This window comes from Apium graveolens, chromosome 7 (assembly GCF_009905375.1).
Source record: "Apium graveolens cultivar Ventura chromosome 7, ASM990537v1, whole genome shotgun sequence".
Lineage (NCBI taxonomy): Eukaryota > Viridiplantae > Streptophyta > Magnoliopsida > Apiales > Apiaceae > Apium > Apium graveolens.
Window position 1 is genome coordinate 99374953 of NC_133653.1, and position 23792 is coordinate 99398744.

Sequence of the window (23792 nt, forward strand, 5' to 3'; positions counted from 1 at the left end):
CCTGAAACTCAAATCAACACTAGAGATGACTTAGATGATGATGAGCACAAGAAAGATGAACAAAAACCTTCTGGATCAAATCCAAGTTAGTCTAGCAAAGCAACTGGTAGCAAGGTGGTTGAGAAGAAAAAGAAGAATGGAGAAAATAAGGGAATGGATGACAGTATGAGGAGAAGAAAGGATGGAGAGGAAGGAACAAAACAAAAGAAAGTCCAAGAAATCCAAATCACTCTAACTCAAACCCACAAATCTAGCCAATCAAACTCTCAATAAACTCCACCATCAAAGACCAAACACCTTTACAAACAACTTGTAAATTCCCTGCTCAAAATACCAATCACAACCAGCCATGTCCCTTTAAAGCAAATCTCAATTCCACCTTCATTCAAGCCTCCAATCAAGACTCATTTCAAAACTGTTGGGAGAAAATCAAAGAAAAATCAAGCTAATGCTGGTGTCATCTGGAACTGCTTCAATCAAGCTGATTTTCTACCTATAACTGAGAGCATAACAGATATTGACTATCACCAACAACTAGCTGAGAAGATAGTCATAGTTTGGGTTATCTCCCTAAGAGAAGTCAAAATCTACTACTTGGTTGGCTCCTTCATTTTGTTAAATAGAGAAGTAATGGAAACATTTTCAACCATAGAATTGAAGAGAGTGATAAGTTTGATGAAGGATAATGATACAAGCACAAGAATGTGGAAGCCTGTGATGTTTGAAAGGTTGAAAGAAAGGGATGAAAGGCATGCTAGGATTAATGCTGAAAAGGAAGAAAGAGAAAGGTAATATGCCAAGGAGATTGAGATGTTTGAACAAAGATCTAATAAACTCAAGGAAAGAGGGTTGAGTAGAATTTCAAAAGATGGACATTTTCTGAACATTGAAGTTGGTAGATTTTCAAGTTTCAGGGTTAATTATCTCAACAATTACTCATTGGAAGAATGGTTCAAGCTGGTGGAAGCCTTAAGAGGTACATAAATTATTGAAGAACTTCAACTGCTAGTAAATCTTAAGGACCTCATTAGGAAAGAACCTGGTTATGAGAAATTCACCTGATGTTTGTAATTTTAATCTAATGTAATTGATCAATGTATAAACAGTGTAATTCTTATTCAATCTGTCAATTTATTGTATTTAATTTTAGCATGGGGTTAGTCTTGTTATCAAGCATGAATTTATGATAAACAATCTTCTCACAAATTGGGGGTATTGTTGTGCAAGACATGCCTGTATAATAACAAGACTAAGTCACATTGACATCCCTAAGATTAAGTTGTTTAATAATCAATATTTGTATTCTGTAATTGTATTCCTTGAGTCTGTAAAAATGTTTAGTAGATTAGACTGGAGGATTTTTTCGTGAATAATTTCAAGCTAAGAATTAAACTCTGGAAGAAGATCAAGTCCTGATCATGCCTCAGAGAAAAGATGTAGAAGCTTGGAGGTGAATAATGTTGTGCTATGAAAAATATTCTAAGTCAAGATATCGACAAGTCACAGATCAAGGTATATCGAGAAGTCATTCGAGAAGTCCAAAATGACTTGTAGAGAAGTCCAAAATGACTTGTAGAGAAGTCCAAAATTACTTATAGAGAAGTTTTAGAGATATCGACAAGTCAAAGGAAGATGTAGAGAACTGGAGATATCGATAAGTCAATTCTGCATGTAGAGATCTTAGAGATATCGACAAGTTAAATGAAGATGTAAAGAACTGGAGATATCGACAAGTCAATTTTGCATGTAGAGATCTCAGAGATATCGGCAAGTTAAATTCTTCATGTAGAGAACTCGAGATTTTGACAAGTCAAAAGCTTATATCAAGAATTAAAGACCTCGATAAGTCAATTCACATATGGAGAACTAGAGACCTCGACAAGTCAAATATGCCTATAGAGAACTCAAGATTTCGATAAGTCATTATACGTTTTTGATATGTCACTTCTCTATAGGACAATTGGAGATCTCAACATACTATCTCAAATTCATAATATATACAAGTTCAAGATTTAATATTATCAGTCAACAAACAATTCATTCACTGAACTGGAAAGTATACAAAAGTAGCTTGAAGAATAAAAGATCAAGGGCCAAGATTCAATGGACAAAGGATGGTCACAGACCTGCAAGATTCTGCACAGATTTGCTAACACCAGAAAAAAAATAGACAAGTTTGCTTTAGAAATTGGTTTAGTACATTTTAGTGCAAGTTTTGTAAACCTGTGTTGCTAGTCTATAAAGCATGCACGGGTCCTTAGTTTACATGGAACAAACAGATCTAGATTTTCTTGTACTCTCTCAAGATAGAAGTTGAGTTCTTGTTTTCTTATAAACACATATTTGTAGCAAGACAAACTTAATTAATACAATTAAGCGTGTTTCTGATATTGTGTGTTATGTGTGATTTTGTGAAACATAATATTTCTACAAATATTATCTTCTTTGTTCATCATAATCCAAAGAGCTAAAAAAACAAAATTAATCCAAGAAACACATTCACCCCCCTCTATATTACTTTTTTGTGCATTCAATATCTAACACACATATTTGTCTCTTTCCGTTAGCTTTCTCGAGAAGGAATACTCCCCAGAACTTATCACTCGCATCAATCTGAAGGACTCTTTTGTCAGTAGAAGGAATCTTTAGTGCAAGATGATTATTTGTTAAAGACTTTAATTTTCTAACTACATCTGTACATGCTTGATTCCATGGCGGAGCATCTTTGCTTAGTTGATTGGTGAGAGGATATCTGAACTTGACCAAATTATGGATTAATTCTGCCATTTAATTGACGATTCCTGGAAACTGTTGAACTTGTTGAACGTTAAATTTTCGTCGGGGAAGTTATCTAGCTGAGTTACGATGTGAGATTGGATTTAATATTGTCTTTTAGATATACGCATCCCCAAAAATTTAATGTATGTTTCACCGATAAGCATCTTCTATTCTGCTAGCATTATTCCATAACTTTTAACTAAGTCATGAAACTTTGTTATTTGAGTATGATTAGAGTCGATATATGATGAAAATAACATAATATCATCAATATAAATCAGAACATTATCCATGATTGACTGAAAAATCTTTGACATAACCTTCTGAAATAGTGACGGAGCTGGTTTCAAGACGAACGGTACTACTGTCCGATAACAGTGTCTCTCTGATTTCAATTGGAATGATGTCCTCAACAGGGTCGGCCTCTCCTATGAGCTCCAATGGTACTTGACACAATAGGAAAGGTGTTACTAAATTAGAGTCGGGGTTCACTTGAGGGTAAAACTGTCAAGACCACATCAAGTAGTTCGACGACGATCTCGAGATGAGTTCTAATAAATCTTATTATCCTTAAGAATCTTGCAGGAATCTGCTTACTAGAAAGAAGCATTTAAAATTCCTCGAAAGAGGTAGTTTTCCCATCAAGTCACGGGCACCTATTTCAAAGATCATCAATGTCTAGACGAGATTGCCTCTACTTCAGACTTATGGTTAGTTTGATTTTCTGTAGGCCAGAGATACACGTTAGGAATAAATAGACATCTATTATTTATTAATAATGAGAGTAACCAATAAAGCTATTAAAACTCTCAAAATCCCGAAGGACTAAAAATAAATCGTATTTTTTGCAGTATTCTAAAAATCGGTTTAGGCAGTCGCCTAGGCGGCGCCTAGCGCTAGGCGGTGGTAAAATTCCCTGACTCGGACCTAGGCGGTGATTTAGGCATTTTTTTAAAAATCAGGTCAAAATCGGGATTAGGCGGGCCATGCGGTCATAAATCGGTCTCAGGCGGTCTAGGCGGGAAATAATTAAAAACATTTTTTTATGTTTTTATAATTTTAATTAATTAATTTCATAATAGCACACAATATCATGTTAATTTCTAATATAAAGTATTGATAAGTAATAACAAGTAATCTATTATATTTATTTTCTCACTTGACATATAAAAATGACATATTGCAATTAGTTTAAAAATGTGAATTAAAATATAGTTAATATTGTAAACTCAATAATTAGTACATAACAAATGTCAAATATGTAGATATTGTTTAATACCATTATAATTTCTTTTTTCAAACAAATATTTGACATATTAATCATTATATAATTATAAAAATTTAAAAAATATTTATATTCTTCTGTTTAATGTTCCGATTACTCGGTCTGATTAGTCCCCGACTTACCGATTAATTTCTCGAAGGTACCCTTACTGTCCTGACACGCCTAACGATTTCTGGAATACTGATTTTTTATATGATAATATATATATATATATATATTGTTAGGAGTTGTCCCACATCATTTGTGGGAGGGGCAGTTTGCTAGAATATAAGCAGCCAGATAACTCAATTAGTATGAGGCCTTTTGGGAGGTGCCCAAAAACAAATTCGTGCGGTCTCGGCCCAAAGCGGACAATATCATACTAATGTGGAGATAGGTCTGCTTAGCAAGCCCAACAAGTGGTATCAGAGCTATGGTTGAAACGGTCCATAACAATCTCAGATGGGCTCCAGAAGTGACCTAGGAAGAGGCAGATGGGCTTGCCCCGGAATGGGCTCAAGGAAAAGGCAGACGAGCCTTCCAGTAGGGGCCTAGGGGGAGCAGATAGCCAGATAGACTTTCAGTATAGGTCGAGGGGGAGCCAGATCACACTGAAGGAGGCAGAATCGACTGGTGTCGGGCCCGATGTGTGAAGGGGGAGATTGTTAGGAGTTGTCCCACATCGCTTGTGGGAGGGGCAGTTTGCTAGAATATAAGCAGCCAGACAAACTCCAATTAGTATGAGGCCTTTTGGGAGGTGCCCAAAAATAACCCCTGCGGGCTCGGCCCAAAGCGGACAATATCATACTAATGTGGAGTTAGGCCTGCTCAGCAAGCCCAACAAGTGGTATCAGAGTTATGGTTAAAACGGTCCATAACAATCTCAGATGGGCTCCAGAAGTGACCTAGGAAGAGGCAGATGGGCTTGCCCCAGAATGGGCTCAAGGAAAAAGGCAGACGGGCCTTCCAGTATAGGCCTAGGGGAGCAGATAGCCAGATGGACTTTCAGTATGGGTCGAGGGGGAGCCTGGTCACACTGAAGGAGGCAGAATCGACAGGTGTCGGGCCCGATGTGTGAAGGGGGAGATTGTTAAGAGTTGTCCCACATCGTTTGTGGGAGGGGCAGTTTGCAAGAATATAAGCAGCCATATAACTCCAATTAGAATGAGGCCTTTTGGGAGGTGCCCAAAAACAAACCCGTGCGGGCTCGGCCTAAAGCGGACAATATCATACTAATATGGAGTTAGGCCTGCTCAGCAAGCCCAACAAGTGGTATCAGAGCTATGGTTAAAACGGTCCATAATAATCTCAGATGGGCTCCAGAAGTGACCTGGGAAGAGGCAGATGGGCTTGCCCCATAATGGGACCTTGAAGCTCTGATACCACTTGTTGGGCTTGCTGAGCAGACCTAATTCCACATTAGTATGATATTGTCCGCTTTGGGCCGAGCCCGCACGGATTTGTTTTTGGGCACCTCCCAAAAGGCCTCATTCTGATTGGAGTTATCTGGCTGCTTATATTCTAGCAAACTGCCTCTCCCACAAACGATGTGGGACAACTCCTAACATATATATATATATATATATATATATTTTAAATAAATAAATAAAAATAATTTTTAATTTACAAGATTTAATTATAAAAAGTAAACGATAAAATGAGACCGAAGGTGTATATAATTAAACTCATTATGTATCCATTTTTGTTAGAATTCAGGCCCTTTATTTTGTGTTCTCGATTTAGCATGTGAGAAGAACAAAATTGGTGGCTCTAAACTCCAAAACTGGTCAAGTCAAGTGACCCACTTTACAATAACACAATTCATAAAACTTAAAATTGTAGGAAAATTAAATTAATCAGATTTTAAAACCAGTTTATGGATATATTTTTTGTGCCAGGTCCTTAAATTTCTTCATCAGATCAGTTTGTTTGGTAGAGCACTTTAATTTGAACACTTCTCATCTAGAAAATAGTAATTATAAAAAATTATACATGTGCACGAGTTAAAGGCTTAAAGCAATAAGAGTAATGTTAGAGCACTCTGGCTAATCAAAAACTTACTGCGACAGTCAACATATATAACCGCAATGTTTGACAAGCTGGAGGTGATATTTTATTATAACTTTTTAGTATTAATTTTGAGTTTTGATCCCCCAGACTCTTTCCTACATACAGGGCCGGCCCTATGTATTTGGGTGCCCTATGCGGGATTCAAAAATGGTGCCCCATATTCATAACCAAAAAATCACAATAAGATATATTCATTGTATAAAAGAAAACTTACTTGAATCTAAAGTAACTAGTGAATATAATGAATTTCTTGTACGCTAAATATTCAAGTTTTCAACCTCCTGCAATAATCTCCTGCAATAATCTTCTGCAAGCCACTGATGTAGTATCATAAATATAGAACAATCATCATTACTAGTACACAACAATGTCAAAATAAAGTTATAAAAATGAGTTTACCTTTATTGATTTTGAAACTTTTTTCTAGGCTTGTGAGATGTGAATCTCTATATGATTTTGCTATAACAGGAATGGTCACAACGATTCTATAAGCTATCCAAGCATTTGGATAATTTATTTGTCTTGAACTAGAACTTAAATAATTAAGCACATCTATTGCCTTTATTATCTCATCGGGTATTACCATTCGAAACACTAGTAACTCGTTAAACAACTCTGCGCCAACAATATCATATCGCATATCATGTCTAAGAAATCCCTCAAGCTTCATGCAACAAAATTTTAACCCCTCATCATCACCAGATAAATGCTTCTTCAGGTTAAATAAAAACCCAATTTTTTCCTTATAATCTTGAAACTGTTTAAACCGTTCTTTGAGTTGAAAAGCACATTGATCAACAATATACAAGAAATAATACCTTCTGAATTTTTGTTCAGCACTTAAGTTCTGATCATCATCAGCTGCAGTAACCCCAATCACATATATGTTAATGTATTCTAATTAAAATTTATATTTTAAAATATAAAAAATAATAAAAAAAATAATATAAAAAATAAATACACCTATATACATATGTTATTAAAATATTTTGGTGCCCTTATGCGCGGTGGTGTCCTAGGCGGCCGCCTTGGTCACCTTATCCAAGGGCCGGTCGTGCCTAGATATTACGTGCACCAGCAGCAGCAATATTGCATGTGTTAGTATCATCTATAAATACGCCCGAAAACAATGAGAATTATGTACAACTCTCAGTAACTTGATAATTTACATACACACATCTATACTCTTGTTAACTTAAGTTAATATCATCAAGTATAACACAATGAGAAATAAGGCGTTATCAATTTCATTTTGTATATGTGCGATGTTTCTGTTTCTAGACGGAACATCATGTAGTTTCCTTAAACTGAAGAAGCTATACGAATTTGAAACCAAGCTGCTTCACAAAACCAAGGCCCCCTCACTTGAAAGCCCATTTATGGGTCGAAGAGTGGAACACCGACGCCCATATTTGGGACATTAATTGTCTTTTAGTGTCCACATTAAATTGTGAGAATGTTGGGGTGGCCGGGAATCGAACCTTAGTTCTCCCACTAGCCTAAACTCTGATACCATGTTGAGTAAACAGCTTATCTAAAATCTTAAGGTATTAGAGGAAGGCTCCAATAGGATCATGTATTTAATAGCGGTACCAGAACCATTGCCAACCCAAGACTCGTCTTACTCGATGCCTTCAACTACACCGAAGGTACTGATCTACTGAGCTAGCTTCTTACAGTTTCACAACTGCACATGACACGCCTCTATTAACCTGAACGATAATATTTGTTTAGTTTGACATGCATGGTATCTTTATTTTTGTTGCACTGTTTAAGAAATTTGTTTTTTGCATAAACGTAAACAGAGCATTGGAAGAGTGTTTTACCCAATAGGGTACGGAGCTGACCGGACTGGGGAACAAGATAGCAGTAATGCAATACTTAATGCTATGGAAGATGCAGTGAGAAGCGACAAATAAGGACTGGAACTAATGCCTGAAATTACAGACATGGGAGGTGCTGTCATAGACTTACAAGGTGCTAGTTTTAAGATCAACAAACCCATTAGGCTCCCTGCCTTGACCGGAAATCTCCTGGTATGCACCGAATTTTATTTCTGTATAAATATGTTTATATTTTCTCTGAACCTTATGGAGCACTTTAACATACGAACATCATTGATGACAACTAATAGCGGGTAATGTCGTAAAACTAATCCATGATTTTTGGTTTTAATAGATTCAAGGAGGGACATTTCGCGCATCAGAATCATTTCCAACTAATCGCCATCTAGTGGAACTATGGTCATCAAACTCAATAAAACTTGACAATACTGAGGTTGCTAAACTAGATGGATCATTTTCTGACCAAAAAGTCCAAACTCCTGGAATCTACTATGAGGTCATTACTTTCAGAGACATTCTCTTTGATTCAGCTTTCCGGGGAGGAGGCATTTTCATTGTAGATTCTGCTAGAATAAGAATAGTAGATTGCTTCTTTCTCCACTTCATGACCCAAGGCATTCTGGTACAAAAAGGGCATGAAACTTTTATTTCAACTTGTTTTCTAGGGGAACATCCAACAGTAGGGGGCGACAGGCGTGAAAGGAATTTTTCAGGCACAGCCATTGATCTTGCTAGCAACGACAACGCAGTCACTGATGTCGCAATTTTCTCAGCAGCCATAAGAATTACGTTGAGAGGTCAAGCTAATATCGTTACAGGTGTACATTGTTATAACAAAGCTACATATTTTGGTGGTGTTGGGATTTTGGTTAAAGTCTTGGAATAATCTTAAATTTAGTTATTAATTATTTGTTTATTTAATTATTAGATATTTAGCAATAGATTAATTATTAGAGAAAAATATTATTTTAGAATTGTTTAGTAGTGGGCTAATGGAGTTATGGAGTAAATTATGGACATGTAATTTACCCATTAATTAGTAGTGGTTAGTTTTAGTAGTAGTTAGTTTTAATATGTTTGTAAAGCCTATATAATAGCTAGTTTACCTTTAGTTTTACAGGAAGAAAAGAAATAGCAAGAAATATAGCAGTACAAGTTCTCTGCAAAAAAAAATGTAAGTGTCTTTTTTCTCTAAGTTTTTTCAACATTGGCATCAGAGCCATATGATCCCGGGCCGGGCTTATAAAACTCTTATAAAATACACATATACATATATATATTATCCTTAATATTTTCCATGACATCAAACAATTTCTCCGTCTCTATTCCATTATTCAAAGGAGATCAATGAGGGAGGAAGAAATTGGAGGAAAAAATGAGGGACTGCTATTAGCTAAAGCTTCATCCTCAAAAGGCACAGGTAACAAAGTTCAATGCAACCATTGTCATAAGATGGGACATGAAGAAAAAGACTGTCGGTACAAAGGAAAGTCACAATGCTACAAATGCAAAAAATATGGGCATCTGGCAAAGAATTGTAGATTTCAGAATGATGAAGAAAGGATGGCACAATTGATCGAGGGAGAACCACTCCTTTAGAGTTGTGGAGAGAAAGTACTCCAAAGCGTTTTTGGAGAGAAAGTGCTCCAAAGTGTTTTTGATGAGATAGTACATCAAAATTGATGGTGATGAGAAGTGCATCACATGCGAAGAGAAAGTGTTTCGTAAATTTAAGATTATGGGGGTGAATGTTGGAATAATCTTAAATTTAGTTATTAATTATTTGTTTATTTAATTATTAGATATTTAGCAATAGATTAATTATTAGAGAAAAATATTATTTTAGAATTGTTTAGTAGTGGGCTAGTAGAGTTATGGAGTAAATTATGGACATGTAATTTACCCATTAATTAGTAGTGGTTAGTTTTAGTAGTATTTAGTTTTAATATGTTTGTAAATCCTATATAATGGCTAGTTTACCTTGAGTTTTACAGGAAGAAAAAAAATAGCAAGAAATATAGCTGTACAAGTTCTCTGAAAAAAAATGTAGGTGTCTTTTTTCTCTAAGTTTTTTCAACATAAAGCTGGACAAACTAAAATTGATAAATCTTAGATTACAATTCTATAATCATTGAAGATCCTTCACAAGTTCATGTTACTAATGGATTTTTCCTCGGAGAAGGAAATATTGTGCTCAAGGCGATCAAAGGTCGAATATCTGGATTGACTGTTGTCAATAATATGTTTACAGGGAATGCTAAAAGTTCAAAACCTACCATCAGCTTAGATGGGAAATTCACGAAAATTGATCAAGTTGTGATTGACCAGAACAATGTTAATGGAATGAAGTTAAAATCAACAACTGCAAAGTTGGTTGTGGCTGGAAAAGGAACCAAATGGACTGCAGATTTCTCTTCACTCTTGGTATTTCCTAATCAAATAAACCATGTTCACTACTCAATTTATCAGGGATCTGCAGAAGTTTTTACAGGTCATGCATTGACAAAGATTTCGGATAATGCTGTGGTTGTTGAAAGTGAACAGGAGGTTAATGGGGTTGTTTCTGTTGTTGTTGATCAGTATAACATGGCTGGAGAACCTAACTTACTCGTATAGGTTGCAGCCTGCAAGAAATCTGTTTATTTCGGTCTCAAAAAAGAGTCATGATCACAGATTACAAAGTTGATATACTATTTGTTATAACAAATTTCTCTACCTTGAATTTATATTTGCATTAATTCATTTGTTATCCATATCTATTAGAATTGTAAACTTACAACTATGAGCATAAGAGAAGTTAGTTATGGAGATGGAGTGGTGAAGAAGAAAGTGAAATGTATATCAATTCAAATGTTTTGATACAGAGTGTCCTCGAGTATTTATAGTTAGACAAGTCTAACAAACTAACAAAACAAAAAATCATACAGCTGGCAATTAGAAGACTAAGTCCATATAACAGTCTGCAGGTCCTTCTTAATTTATAAGCCAATAGCCTTTGTAATTACACCTTTATGCTGTGGCTTTAACCTGACCAACACAGTCATATGCTTTTCTGGACTATTATCCGTCTTACTCCCCCCACAAGCTTGAGACAAACAAGGATTGTGAGGACAAAGCTGGGAACATATAAACCAGTGAGCAGTACCGCCAAGTGCCTTGGTAAGAATATCTGCCAACTATAATTTGCTAAGAATCTTCTGTGGTAAAATAATACCGTTCGGGACCTTTTCTCTGTTGGAGTGACAATCCAGCTCAATATATTTTGTACGAGCATGTTGAACTGGATTGTTAGCTATATCAATAGCTGCTTGATTGTCACAATATATAGTCTCAATATATAGTCTCCAGGAACATGTATGTCTGCTAACAAATACTTAAGCCACATGACTTCAGTAGTAATCGAGGTTAATGCTCGGTACTCAACTTCAGCAGTGCTCTGAGAAGTTACAGTCTCTTTCTTAGCCTGCCAGGAAATAAGAGAAGAACCTAATTGCAACAAGAAACCAGTGACTGATCGACCAGATTTAACGACTCGTATTTGTGTATAATTAAAATTGCAATTATTAAATAAATAAAATATATTATGCTTAATTCAGTTATGCGTTGTATTTAATACTAGTTGTGTGTGACTCAGTGGTGTTCAAGAATTAGTTGTATTATTAATTGTTAAGTCGTGTTGTTTTGTTTTTACTTTTAAAAGAGATTTTATTGAGAATTTATTTTCATAAATAATGGAATTATCCTTAAAATTATTTTTATGCCTTTATAATTTTAATAATTATTTATAGGAATTTATAAAATTTAGAAAACAATATTTCATCAATTATTTATCCCTGAATAATTTTCTGATTGTATTTAAGTGTAAATTTAGTATTAAATTCCGGGATATTTCAAAAATCATGAAACTCATATTTTCTTTAGTTTGGAATATTTCGAGAATTATAAAATTATTTCGGAAATTTTTCGGATTTAATTCACCCGCAAGTTTGTTCGTTAAATCGTAAAATGCGGGTATGACGCACGATTCAAAAATGCTTTAAAATTATGAAAATTTTATTTTATTAGCTTTTAATTATTCCGAGAATTTTAAAATTATTTTTATAATTTTTCAAATTATTTGTAACTGCAAATTGGTACCTTAAAATAGAAAAATGTGAGACGAAATTATGCTTACAGTCAGGAAGGGTATACGTGTCCTTTTAAGTGTCCTTTTAATTGGACACATGGTTGGATTATATGCTTCTATTTTCTTCTTATCCTGAACAAATAAGAAAAACATCAATCTCTCCGTATCTCCGGCTCTCTCTCACATCTCTCTCCCGTCTTCTTTTCCTCATCTCTCTCCCTCTTTCTTCTCTTTATTCCCTCTCCCTGTTTCCCTGTTTTTACTGTGATTTCGCCGCCCCTGCCCACTGTTCACACGGTAACCGCCGCTGTCTTGGTATTCTTTGGTTGTTTCAGTGTAGTTCCCGTTGATTATATATATACACGCGTGTTTGTATATATGTGTGTACAGTTCAGTTCTTATCCTCATTGTGTCGCTTGTTTCTCCGGTTCCGATTTAGTTTTCGGCCGCGTGTATTCGCGTGTGTTGGTTACGGAAATTTTCTGAAAAATTTATTGATTTTGGATGAAATTAATTGTTATTCCTACGATTAAATTTTATTTATTTATTGGTAGAATTCGTATTGGAAACCCAATATAATCGGGCACCAATGAATTTTGTCGCCGTCGGCAATGAGTTTCGGCGACCCGACGGTGGACTGTGATGATTTATTCAGAATCCTACAATTATAAAAAAAATATTTAGTTCATAAAGTTAGCTAGTTTCAAATATATAAATTAGTCGTTGATTAAAGTTGGTGCATTGGTAATTGAATTCGGATTGTGTTATTGCGAAATTGTGTCGATTATATTTCGACTGGTAGTCCGATAAATACAGGGGACGCTGCCTGATTTCTGAAAAATTAATTTCGGAAATACAAGATCGTATCCTGTAATTGTCGGGAATTCCAATCGAACATGTATAGCAATATAATTTTAAATATTTTACGAAACCTACTTGCGTATTATGGTGAGATATTTGGTAAAATATTCGACAACCCTATTTTTCTGAAATGAAAATTATACGTATTTTCTGAAAATAGATACTGAACCGAGTTTTGAGTACGTGAACCCTAGTTGTTATGTGTATTATAATAATATGTATACTTACGAGTCGGGACTTGATATCGTTCAGGTAAAGTTGATAGCGAGAATATGTCAAGCATATTCGATTGTCCAAATTAGGGTATTTCAATTCTGTAGGTTCTATTCAGAAGACTCGAGTGTTGAAGTTGGACTAAGAATAGCCTAGTGGTTAGTCGACAAGTTCCGCAAGGTTCCATTCGAAGGACTCGAGTGTTGAAGTCGAACCCGGGATAATCTGGTATTTAGTCGATAAATCTCAGCAAGGCAAGTACCTCTGACCATATCTTTCATGGTTCACTACTTTTGAATAAACATGGTTGCATTATTTGATTAACGTACTCGTACTTGATCAAAATGATTTAAGTTACGTATTCCCTTATTTTGAAATTATATTTTATTCAAGGTTGTTTGGGGAATAGTAACTCGTGGATTACCTATCTCTATTTGTGATTGATATTCAAAAAAGTTTTGAACATGTGTTGTGATAAAGATTGTTTTAAAACGAGATAGGTATAAATGGGTTTAAAAACTGGATAAAGTGGAAATTTAATTCTGTTCACCTATGTTGTGGAAGGTTTTGTCCAGCTATGTCGTAAAATGTTTTGTCCACCAATATCGTGGAATGTTTTGGCCACCTATGTCGTGGAATGTTTTGACCACCTATGTCGTAGACTGTTTTATCCACCTATGTCGTGGAATGTTTTGTCCACCTATGTCATGGAATTTAGAAAGAGGTAAAAAGGGAAATCAGTTAATTTATTGGAGTTGCGTAAGAGGCCCGTTATTCGGTAACGGCCCAGTAGATGGTGGCGTAAGAGGCTAGTTCGGTTGTGCACATTGTTAAACCGATTAGTCCAGCGTGGGGAGACCTAGCTAGTCTCTCAAGTTCCGGAACACATTCTTTATTCTGGACAGTCGTTAGTTACTGTCTGGTGATGATAGACTGATCAGCTATCTTCACCTGTTGAACATCCAATAGAACTGATTAAATCAATTTTGAAAATATTTAAAGTCAATTTATTCAGAAAAAGGTTAGCATACTAAATTCAAAGTTTTGGAACTCTTTATTCTGTTTATATTGTATTTGGTTTTGAAAAGCATGCTAGTATGATGTGCTTTCCAGTTCTTAAAAACAAGATTTCAACTGTTTTACTTAATCGTTTGGAATGAAATCAATAACCTGTTTATTCATATATATGGTACTGCTGAGCATTCGTTGGATCATTGTTTTGTATATCTATATATTACTGATTTCATTTGCCTAGAGATCGAGTGCCTGCTAGAAGACCTATGGTTAACTATAGCCATGGTAGAGAGTCAGCTCCTCCTCTATCGAATTCCTATGAGGTAGTTTGTCAGACCTGTTGTGGGTCAGTTAAGTTGTTGTACTAAGACGGTGGTGTCGCACTTGTTTAAATGGATTTGGTATTGTAATAGTGAGTAGCCTAAATCATACTTGAACCTGGAAGAGATCTTGGTAAGAGGGTCGTATGTATGTATTAATAATGAGTTTGGTTGTATTATATTTACGGTTGTTGTTGTTGTTCATGAAATCAACTCCTGACCCCGGGGTTGAGGCTGTCACAGGTTGGTATCATAGCCACAGGTTTAAGTCCTTGATTTAGATTAGGAGTAGAGTAAAAAAGGTGTAGGAAATTGTATTCAAAGGTGTGAGTCAGTAACTCATATAGAGGAGCAAGTCTAAGAGTCAAGTCGAGGGTTTCGAAGACGTGACCCTGGCATCTATGGATGTTTTGTTGGAACTGCCCTAACTTTTAGTGTGTCACCCTCGTATAAATATATACTATTGTCAGCGCCTGATAGAGATTTCTATTTCTCCCTCTCGAGAGAACGAGTCTGACCATGAGAGTTCGGATTCGCAACGGACCCTTGATGTTGTGGCTGAGGAGGTACCAGTGCTACCCCCGCCTGTTACTCAATTCATGCCTAGTGATATTGCTAGACCGAGTGTGCCACCTCGGTGGGTCCAATTAGTATGTTATTATACTGGTCAGCGGCCGCTATGAATACCAAGTTTTGGTTGTGTACGGGGATTAGTATTGTTATTGTATCCTGAACCCTTATATGCAAATTAAAACTTCTTAAATTATACCTTGTTTTCCATAATGTTAGTATATCCCCTAATAAGTTGCTTGTTTTCCCGTAAGAAGGTCAAAACTCGAAGTAAGCAAACCCAAGGTTGTGTTGATTTCATTATGATCCAGATTCTCCTCCCTACCTATAAATTTTCTATTTATACATTATTTCTTTCCTCGGTGATTCTATCGGTGGATTGAGGCAGACAATGCATATGATTTGACTATTTGTCTGTGTGATAAAAGGTCAGGTGGGACGCCACTGAATTATGTGTTGTAAACTATATGGTACTAAGACTGGTCATCTTATGTACTTATATGGTTGCTCTCAGTCATACCTGCATATTCTTTACCTTTCTTTCCTTTATAATTGATTCATTGATTTCAAAATTCCATTTGATATTCCCTGACAATGAATTTCCTCAGTAACCTCTGCAGTTAGACAGTCCTAGTTATTGAAAGTAAACAAAAGTTGACTGTAAGGAAGAATAAAGGCTCTCTATCAGGTTGCTATTTCAACAATAAAGGCAACAGAAAGGATTTAGGATCCAATGGTGAAGGTTGCAGCCTTAGAAAGGTTAATTCAGTGGTTGGCAAGTCACTTACAGATGATAGGAAATCGCCTTTAAAAGGATGGTTTGTTGAAACTCGGACTAGAGTGCCCAGTAGGGTCCAAAATTCCTTAAATTTGACTCGGCTTACTAGTTTGCCCATGTAGCTTGTGGCGGATATAGCCAGCCCTTTTTTTTGTGTCGGATTAGTTTAGCTATTGTATTTTAAGTAGTGGAGAGAAGTTAATCAGTTTATGTTGTATTGAGAAGCTATACTATGCTGTTTAGTATCTTTATATTTCAGTTTTCTTTCACTTTTGTTGATTCTGCTACTGTCATTGTTTCTATTGTTGCTAGTGTTGTTAATCTAGATATCTTTTATAAATGGACCCTGATAATAAAGACATGGGTATTTTGATTGGGCAGCATTTTCCTGATACAGGTGCACCGTTTAAATGGTGATATTTTCTGTCATACATTCTTGTTATGTTTTTGAATAAATCCACTGTTATATTTCAGGAAAATGCCACCCAAGAAAGCTACCCAGTCTAAAGGAGATAGTAGTAGTTTTGCTGAGGGTCCAGCTATAAACAAAATTCTAGATTTCTTGCGCCAGCAACAACAACAACAGCAGCAGTTAATCCAACAGATTCAGCAGCAACTACTGTTGCAGCAACAACATCAAGGAATGAACCAGACTGTTAATTTTAAATCTTTCCAGAATATTAAACCTCCTGAGTTTAAGGGTGAGCCTGATCCAGTGGCTGCTGGAGCATGGTTAAAAGAAATGGAGAAAACTTTCAACCTTGTCCAAGTAAGTGATAATTTTAAGACCGATTATACAAGCTACTTCTTGAAGAATGAAGTGAATTAATGGTGGGAGTCAACCAGAGCATTAGAAGGAGAGGGTCCTGTCCCATAGGCTAGGTTTACTGAGTTGTTTTTAGAAAAATATTTCCCTGACTGTCTGCGAAATCAAATAGAGATTGAGTTCTTATAATTAAAGCAAGGCGAAAGAAGTGTAGCAAAGTATAAGGCTAAGTTTACGGAGTTAGCTAGATTTGCACCAGACTATGTAAACTCTGAAGCTCAGAAAGAAAAGAGGTGTTAACAGGGATTGAAACTAGAAATTCGGAGTGGATTTGTAATTTTACAATAGAAGACCTACACCTCGGTAGTTCAGGAAGCTATGGTAATAGAGAGTGATCAGAAGTTAGCCGCTAGAGAAAAAGAAGATAAGAAGTGGAAAATAGATGATGTGGAAGAAAAACAAGGTCAAGAAGGATCTAGACAAAAGTTTCAGAAAAAGTTTGGAAGGAATAGGGATTGGGGACTTGGAAGATAAAGTTTTTTCTTAGAGCAGGCCTAGTAACACCTCGGTCAGTTCTAACCAAGTCAAGTCGGTCAGGTCTCCAATAACGGAGTGTAAGCAATGTGGTAAAAGGCATGGTGGAGTGTGCAAAGCAAGTATTGAATGTTTCAGGTGCGGACAGAAAGGACACTATGCGTTGGAGTGTAGAGTGGAAAATCCAGGAGCCACCTGTTATAATTGTGGCAAGGTAGGACACCTTGCCAAGAACTGTAGGAGTGTTTCTCAAGATAGTATGGGAGGTAGTGTATCAAAAGTCCCAACATCCTGTACACCCAAGGCTAGGACTTTTAAGATAACTAAAAGGTCAACTGCTCAAGATCCTGATGGGGTAGAAGGTACACTCTTCCTTAATTCCATACATGTTAAAGCATTGTTTGATTTTAGAGCGTCTATGTTATTTATATCAAATGATTTTGTGGATAAATGGATTTATTGTTGGAATATTTGAATGAACCCTTAATTACAAGTGGCTAACCAAGATGAAGTACCAGTAGATCAGCTCTGTCCCAAATGCCCTATTGAAGTCATATGACACTTTTATGACCGGTTTAATACCTTTTGAGTCAGGAAAATTTGATATAATCTTGGGAATGGATTGGTTGTCTAGTCATAAGGAAATAATTGATTTCCAGGAGAAACAAATTCTAATATTTACGAAAGCCAATATTAGGGTGAGTTTCCAAGGTAGATAAGATATTTCTTTCAGTCATGCGAGCAAAGGAATTATTAATACATGAATGTAAGGCATATCTAACACATGTAGTGAATACTACGAAGGAAGCACTTAAGTTGAAAGAAATTTTGGTAGTAAATGAATTTCCAGAAGTCTTTCCAGATAAATTACCAGGATTACTCCAGATCATGAGACATAATTTCTCATTGGTGAAGTACCCGGAGCTGAACTAGTGTCAAAGGCTCCATATTGTATGGACCCAGTGGAAATGAAAGAATTAGTTAAGGAGCTGAATGAGTTACTGGATATCGGGGTGATCAGACCAGATGTATCCCCGTGGGGTGCACCAGTGTTGTTTATGGAGAAGAAGGATGAAAGTATGAGATTATGTACCGATTATCAAAAGTTTAATAAGTTGACAATTAGGAATAAGTAACCCCTACCTAGAATTGACTATTTATGTGACCTACTTAAAAGAGCGTATTATTTCTCGAAGATTGATTTAAGATCAGGCTACCCTCAGTTAAAGATCCAACCTGAGGTTATATCAAAGATTGCGGTTAGAAGAGGTATGAACGATACGAGTTTCTAGTAATGTCATTTGGATTAGCAAATGCACTAGTTGCCTTTATGGATCTAATGAACAGAGTGTATTAGGAGTACTTGGATAAGTGTAATTGTATTTATTGATAACATCCTTATCTATTCAAAGACTATAAGAAAGACCATGTAGAACACCCAAGGATTTCCCTATAGAGGTTAGGAAAGAAGCAATTGTATGCTAAGTTTTCAAAGTATAAATTATGGTTATAATTGATTAAAGATTACTACTGTTCCATTAGCTACCACCCAGGAAAAACTGATGTAGTGGCAGATGCCTTGAGTAGAAAAGAAAGATTGAATGTGATTAAGATCGTTGAGGAATGGGAGGAAGAATTGGAAAAATTGGAGGTATTGAGAAAAGTAGGTAGAGTTGCCTACGAGTTAGTGTTGCAATCGCAGCTGCAACATATTCATAATATGTTTCACGTCTCTAGGTTAAGGAACTATAGCCATGATTCGAACCAATATAGTGAGTATGAGCCAATCCAGATCATAGATCGTAAGAAGCAAGTCCTTAAGAATAAGTCTATTCCTATTGTGAGAGTGGTTTGGAGGAATCCTCGAGTAGAAGGGTATACTTGAGAGTTAAAGTCAGATATGCTTGACAAATATCCTCACTTGGTTGGTTAGGTAAGATTCTGAGGACATAATCTTTTTAAAGAGGGAGGTTATAACGACTCGTATTTGTGTATAATTAAAAGTGCAATTATTAAATAAATAAATAAAATATATTATGGTTCAGTCAGTTGTGCGTTGTATTTAATACTAGTTGTGTATGATTTAGTGGTGTTCAAGAATTAATTATATTATTAATTGTTAAGTCGTGTTGTTTAGTTTTTACTTTTAAAAGAGATTTTACTGATAATTTATTTTCATATATATTAGAATTACCCCTAAATTTATTTTTATGCCTTTATAATTTCAATAATTATTTATGGGAATTTATAAAATTTAGAAAACAATATTTCATCAATTATTTATCATTGAATGATTTTCTGATTGTAATTAAGTGTAAATTCAGTATTAAATTCCGGGATATTTCAAAAATCATGAAACTCGTATTTTCTTTAGTTTGGAATATTTCGAGAATTATAAAATTATTTCGGAAATTTTTCGGATTGAATTCACCTGCACGTTTGTTCGTTAAATCGTAAAATGTGGGTACGATGCACGATTCAAATGTACTTTAAAAATTATGAAAATTTTATTTTATTAGTTTTTAATTATTCCGAGAATTTTAAAACTATTTTTATAATTTTTTAAATTATTTGTAAGCGCAAACTGGTACCTTAAAATAGCAAAATATGAGACGAAATTATGTTTGCAGTCAGGAAGGGTATACGTGTCCTTTTGGACACGTGGCTGGATTATATGCTTCTATTTTCTTCTTATCCTGAACAAAAAAAAAGAAAAACATCAATCTCTCCGTATATCCGGCTCTCTCTCACATCTCTCTCTCCCTCTTCTCTTCCTCATCTCTCTCCCTCTTTCTTCTCTTTATTCCCTCTCCCCGTTTCTCTGTTTTTACTGCATTTTCGCCGCCCCTGCCCTTTGTTCTCCCGGTAACCGCCGTTGCCTTGGTATTCTTTGGTTGTTTCAAAGTAGTTCATGTTGATTATATATATACACGTGTGTGTGTATATATATATATGTGTGTAGTTCAGTTCTTATACTCGTTGTGTCGCTTATTTCTCCAGTTCTGATTGATAACTCCGGTGAGCGGGGCGGCTCCTTCCGACGCTGTGCCTGGACCTTCTGGGTTTGAGTGAGGTGTAGCTGCTGTGGGGTATCTGCAAAACAACACCGGAGGGGGGTTTGAGCCCCGCGACGCCTCCGGTGTGAGAGTAAGAGCTTGGTTGGGGAAGATGAAGATAGATAAGATACGTGGTGGCTGTGTGTATATGCTTATGTGTAAGTGTGTGTATGTGTGTGTGTCTTCTAACCCCTAAACCCTTCATCTTTGGGGTATATATAGCCCAAAGGTAGGGTTTAGGGGTTGGTACCTCTAGACCAGGGTTGTTTGTTATTGGAAGCGGAGGACGCCTGACTTGGGTAGATTGCGTACACATGTCTAGGAAAGAACAACTTCAGGATGCCACAACGGTACACTGAAACGCATCGTGCTTGTCTAATATGTTAGTTATTGATAGTTTTCATCGTCACGTGCCCACGTACCCCTTCTTGGCGGGTGGTATGGTGTGCATGTGCTTGTCGGACCCCCCTCGGGTCTGCCCTTGCTGAGTGATCCCGGTCCTGGGCTAGATCCTGGTTGGTAGGTGATCCAGGTCTTGGGTTGGATACTGGCTGCAAGATGATCCTGGTCCTGGGTTGGCCCTGAGCCTGGGTCTCTCCACTTGACTGCGCTGGGTGAGAGGGGTCTTGGTCCATCAATTGAGCCTGCCTCACCCTAGATCTGGTGTAACGTCTCTGAAATTTACGTCTGTATTATATCATATTTATAGTAAATTATGTGTGTTAATGTGTCATTTATGTGTAATTAACTGTCAGACCCTAATTGCTATGTGTTTCGTGCATTCTGTGTCATCCCGGTATTTTTAAGATATTTTTCAGATACTTTATTTTTGCATTTATATCTTTCATTTCAAAAGTTACGACCTGAATCATGATTTTAAAGCAGGTATTTCAAATAAAACAATGGGCCTTATTTTTCATCAAACGGCTTTGTAAAGCATAATGTAGTGTAACATGTAATCGAGGATTTATAACTCAACATGAAAACAGAAACAGATAAACTTCATTAAACTGTGAAGCACATGAACCCTTCAGATGAAGACATGATAAACACAAAGAACCAAATATTGTGATTGATTCATTAAGCTCTCCTACAGATCATGGGAAGAAGTTCATTACTATGTTCAAGCAGCCATGAAGAATAAGACATCAAGAGGCTTTAAGTATCAGCTGCATGTATTAACTTCAAGTGTTAAAAATCAAGGGTTCAGTGAAAGAAGCAGTGGATAAACATCAGTATGTATCAACTCAGAATCATAAGACAAATTGAGTCAGGATCCTCTCAAGGCTAGTTGTTTGTAAACAAGACCAGGGCACCAAACATCAGCATTTTAAGGAAGTATTTTGATTCAATGAACAGAAGAAAAATGATTGATACACTAAAGAGTGACTTGACAAAGAACCAAAAATATTCTAAGTAAAGACACTAAGGAACCCCTGTCACCACAGGAGAAGTAACCACGGAGGATTTTCTCTAAGGCACCTCTGTCGCCACAGAAGGTGTTCGAACAAATTGCTTAAGGCAATACAGGGAAAGTGTGTGTCGCCAGAGAGGTTATACAGGAGAGGTGTCGCCACAGAGCTTGTCACCACAGAGTATTATAAGACAAACTATCACCACAGATCTGTCGCCACAGAGACTATACAGGAGAAGGTGTCGCCACAGATCTATCGCCACAGAGGCTATACAGAGGAACTTTGTCGCCACAGAAGGTGTTGTTCACTGAGTTAAATGCAGCAAAGTTAAATGATTTGTGTGGACATGAATAGGCCAGCTGTTCATTTAATTTTGAAAGACTACAAAACTGAAGTGAATGTAATTCAATTTAGTTAGTTATCTTCTTCAGCAAACACGGGCAGTTTACGAGAGCTCCATTAAAGCTTGAATTTATTATCCTTGTAAACAGAATGTTATGCTGCTGAATTTATTGTAGCTAATCAATACTTTGATTAGATTGTAGCAACCTCAAGGTTTATATTAATAAAACAATATATTCCTCGAATTGTTTTTTATTGTTTTTGATTCCGTACTTTTAACGAAGAACTTAAAACGAATCAAAAAAGATTGTAGGTATCGTATTCAACCCCCCCCCTTCTACGATACTTTGGGACTAACAATTGGTATCAGAGCTTGTTGATTGACATACAAATCAAGATACAGAAAAAGAAACAAGTTCTTGAAAAAAAATTAATTTTCAAAAATTCTCATTTCTTGAAATTTTTGAATTTTAAATAATTTAATTTTGCCAAGAAAATGAATAACCAAAGAATTGGAAGCATAAAGGTTCCTCCATTTGACAGAGATAATTACAACCTATGGAAGAAAAAGATGATGTTGTTTATGAAAGCTTCGAATCCACTTTACATTGGGATACTACTGAATGGACCTTATGTTCTGATGGAAGTAATTGCTGAATCCACAACTGCAACTGGTATAAGAATTCCTTCCACATCTTCTCCCAGGGATCCGTCTAAATACACGGAAACCGATAAGGAGTTGATAAATCTGGACACGAGTCTTCAACTCATAATTGTGGAACCGACCGATAATGATATGAGCCATCAGATTCTAGGAAGTAACAGTGCAAAAGATATATGGGAGACCATTGAGCTTTTGATGGAAGGAACAGAGGAAGTCAAAGAAAACAGGATGGATATTCTGACGACTCAGTATGAGGCATTCAAACTTCAACCCGGAGAAGCACTCTCTTCACTCTTCGAGAGATATACAATACTGTTAAGTGAATTACAACTGCAAGGGAAAGTCTACCCCATATGAGAGTCTAACAGATAGTTTATGCTGACGCTCCCAGTTCACCTGGAACAAAAGAATACTTCAATAAGGGAAAGATCAGATTTTATCACTATGTCCCTAGATGTGATCTATGGTAAGTTAAGAACACATGAGCTGAAGTAAGAGCAAAGAGTCATTATCTATAGACCTGGTTCTGTTGACAGTAAGAGTATGGCACTTGCAAAAACCACTGCACTTGTAGCTCATGAACCAGAATCTCAAGAAAACAAGGTTAAACCCTCCTCAACAATTAAAGAAATCGTTGTAGCTGAAATTAATCATGGTGAGCCAGAAGATGAAAGTGAGTTTTATACTCAAGAGGAACTTGAACAGCTGGAGGACAAATCTATGGCTTACATGGCTGCAAAGTTTAGTCATGTTAGATTCAGAAGAAAGCCCAACTACAAACCAAGGGGTTCATCAGGGAGATTTCAGAAAGGAAGCTACTCGTCAGGGTCAAGCTCCAGAGGAGGCTACAAGTCAAGCTGGGTTGACAAGAGCAAAACCAGATGCTACAACTGCAATGAGTTAGGGCACTTTGCATCTGATTACAGAAAGCCCAAGGCAGCAAAATCTAATGATTTCTATGAAAAGAAGGAAACTTATGAAGATCTGAAAAGGAAGAATGAGAAGCTGAAACATAAGCTGAATGCTTATGTGGTAAAGGAAAAGGAAGAGCCTACATCGCTGAAGGAAAAAGCTGGGATGATACTGATTCGGATGAAGAGGAAGAGCATGTAAATCTGGTTCTCATGGAAGACTCTGCAGAGGAATCACCACGATCATCTCAGGTTCCTGAACTTAC

At 36.3% G+C, this 23792-nt stretch overlaps 1 protein-coding gene across 1 annotated transcript; it reads left to right on the top strand.

Moving 5' to 3' along the window:
* Positions 1 to 8061: 8061 nt before the first annotated feature.
* LOC141673899 (polygalacturonase QRT3-like) lies at positions 8062 to 8842 on the top strand. Its single transcript, XM_074480627.1, has 2 exons — positions 8062 to 8148; positions 8291 to 8842. The coding sequence occupies exons 1-2, from the start codon at positions 8062 to 8064 to the stop codon at positions 8840 to 8842; spliced, it is 639 nt and encodes a 212-aa protein (XP_074336728.1).
* The last annotated feature ends 14950 nt before the right edge of the window (positions 8843 to 23792 follow it).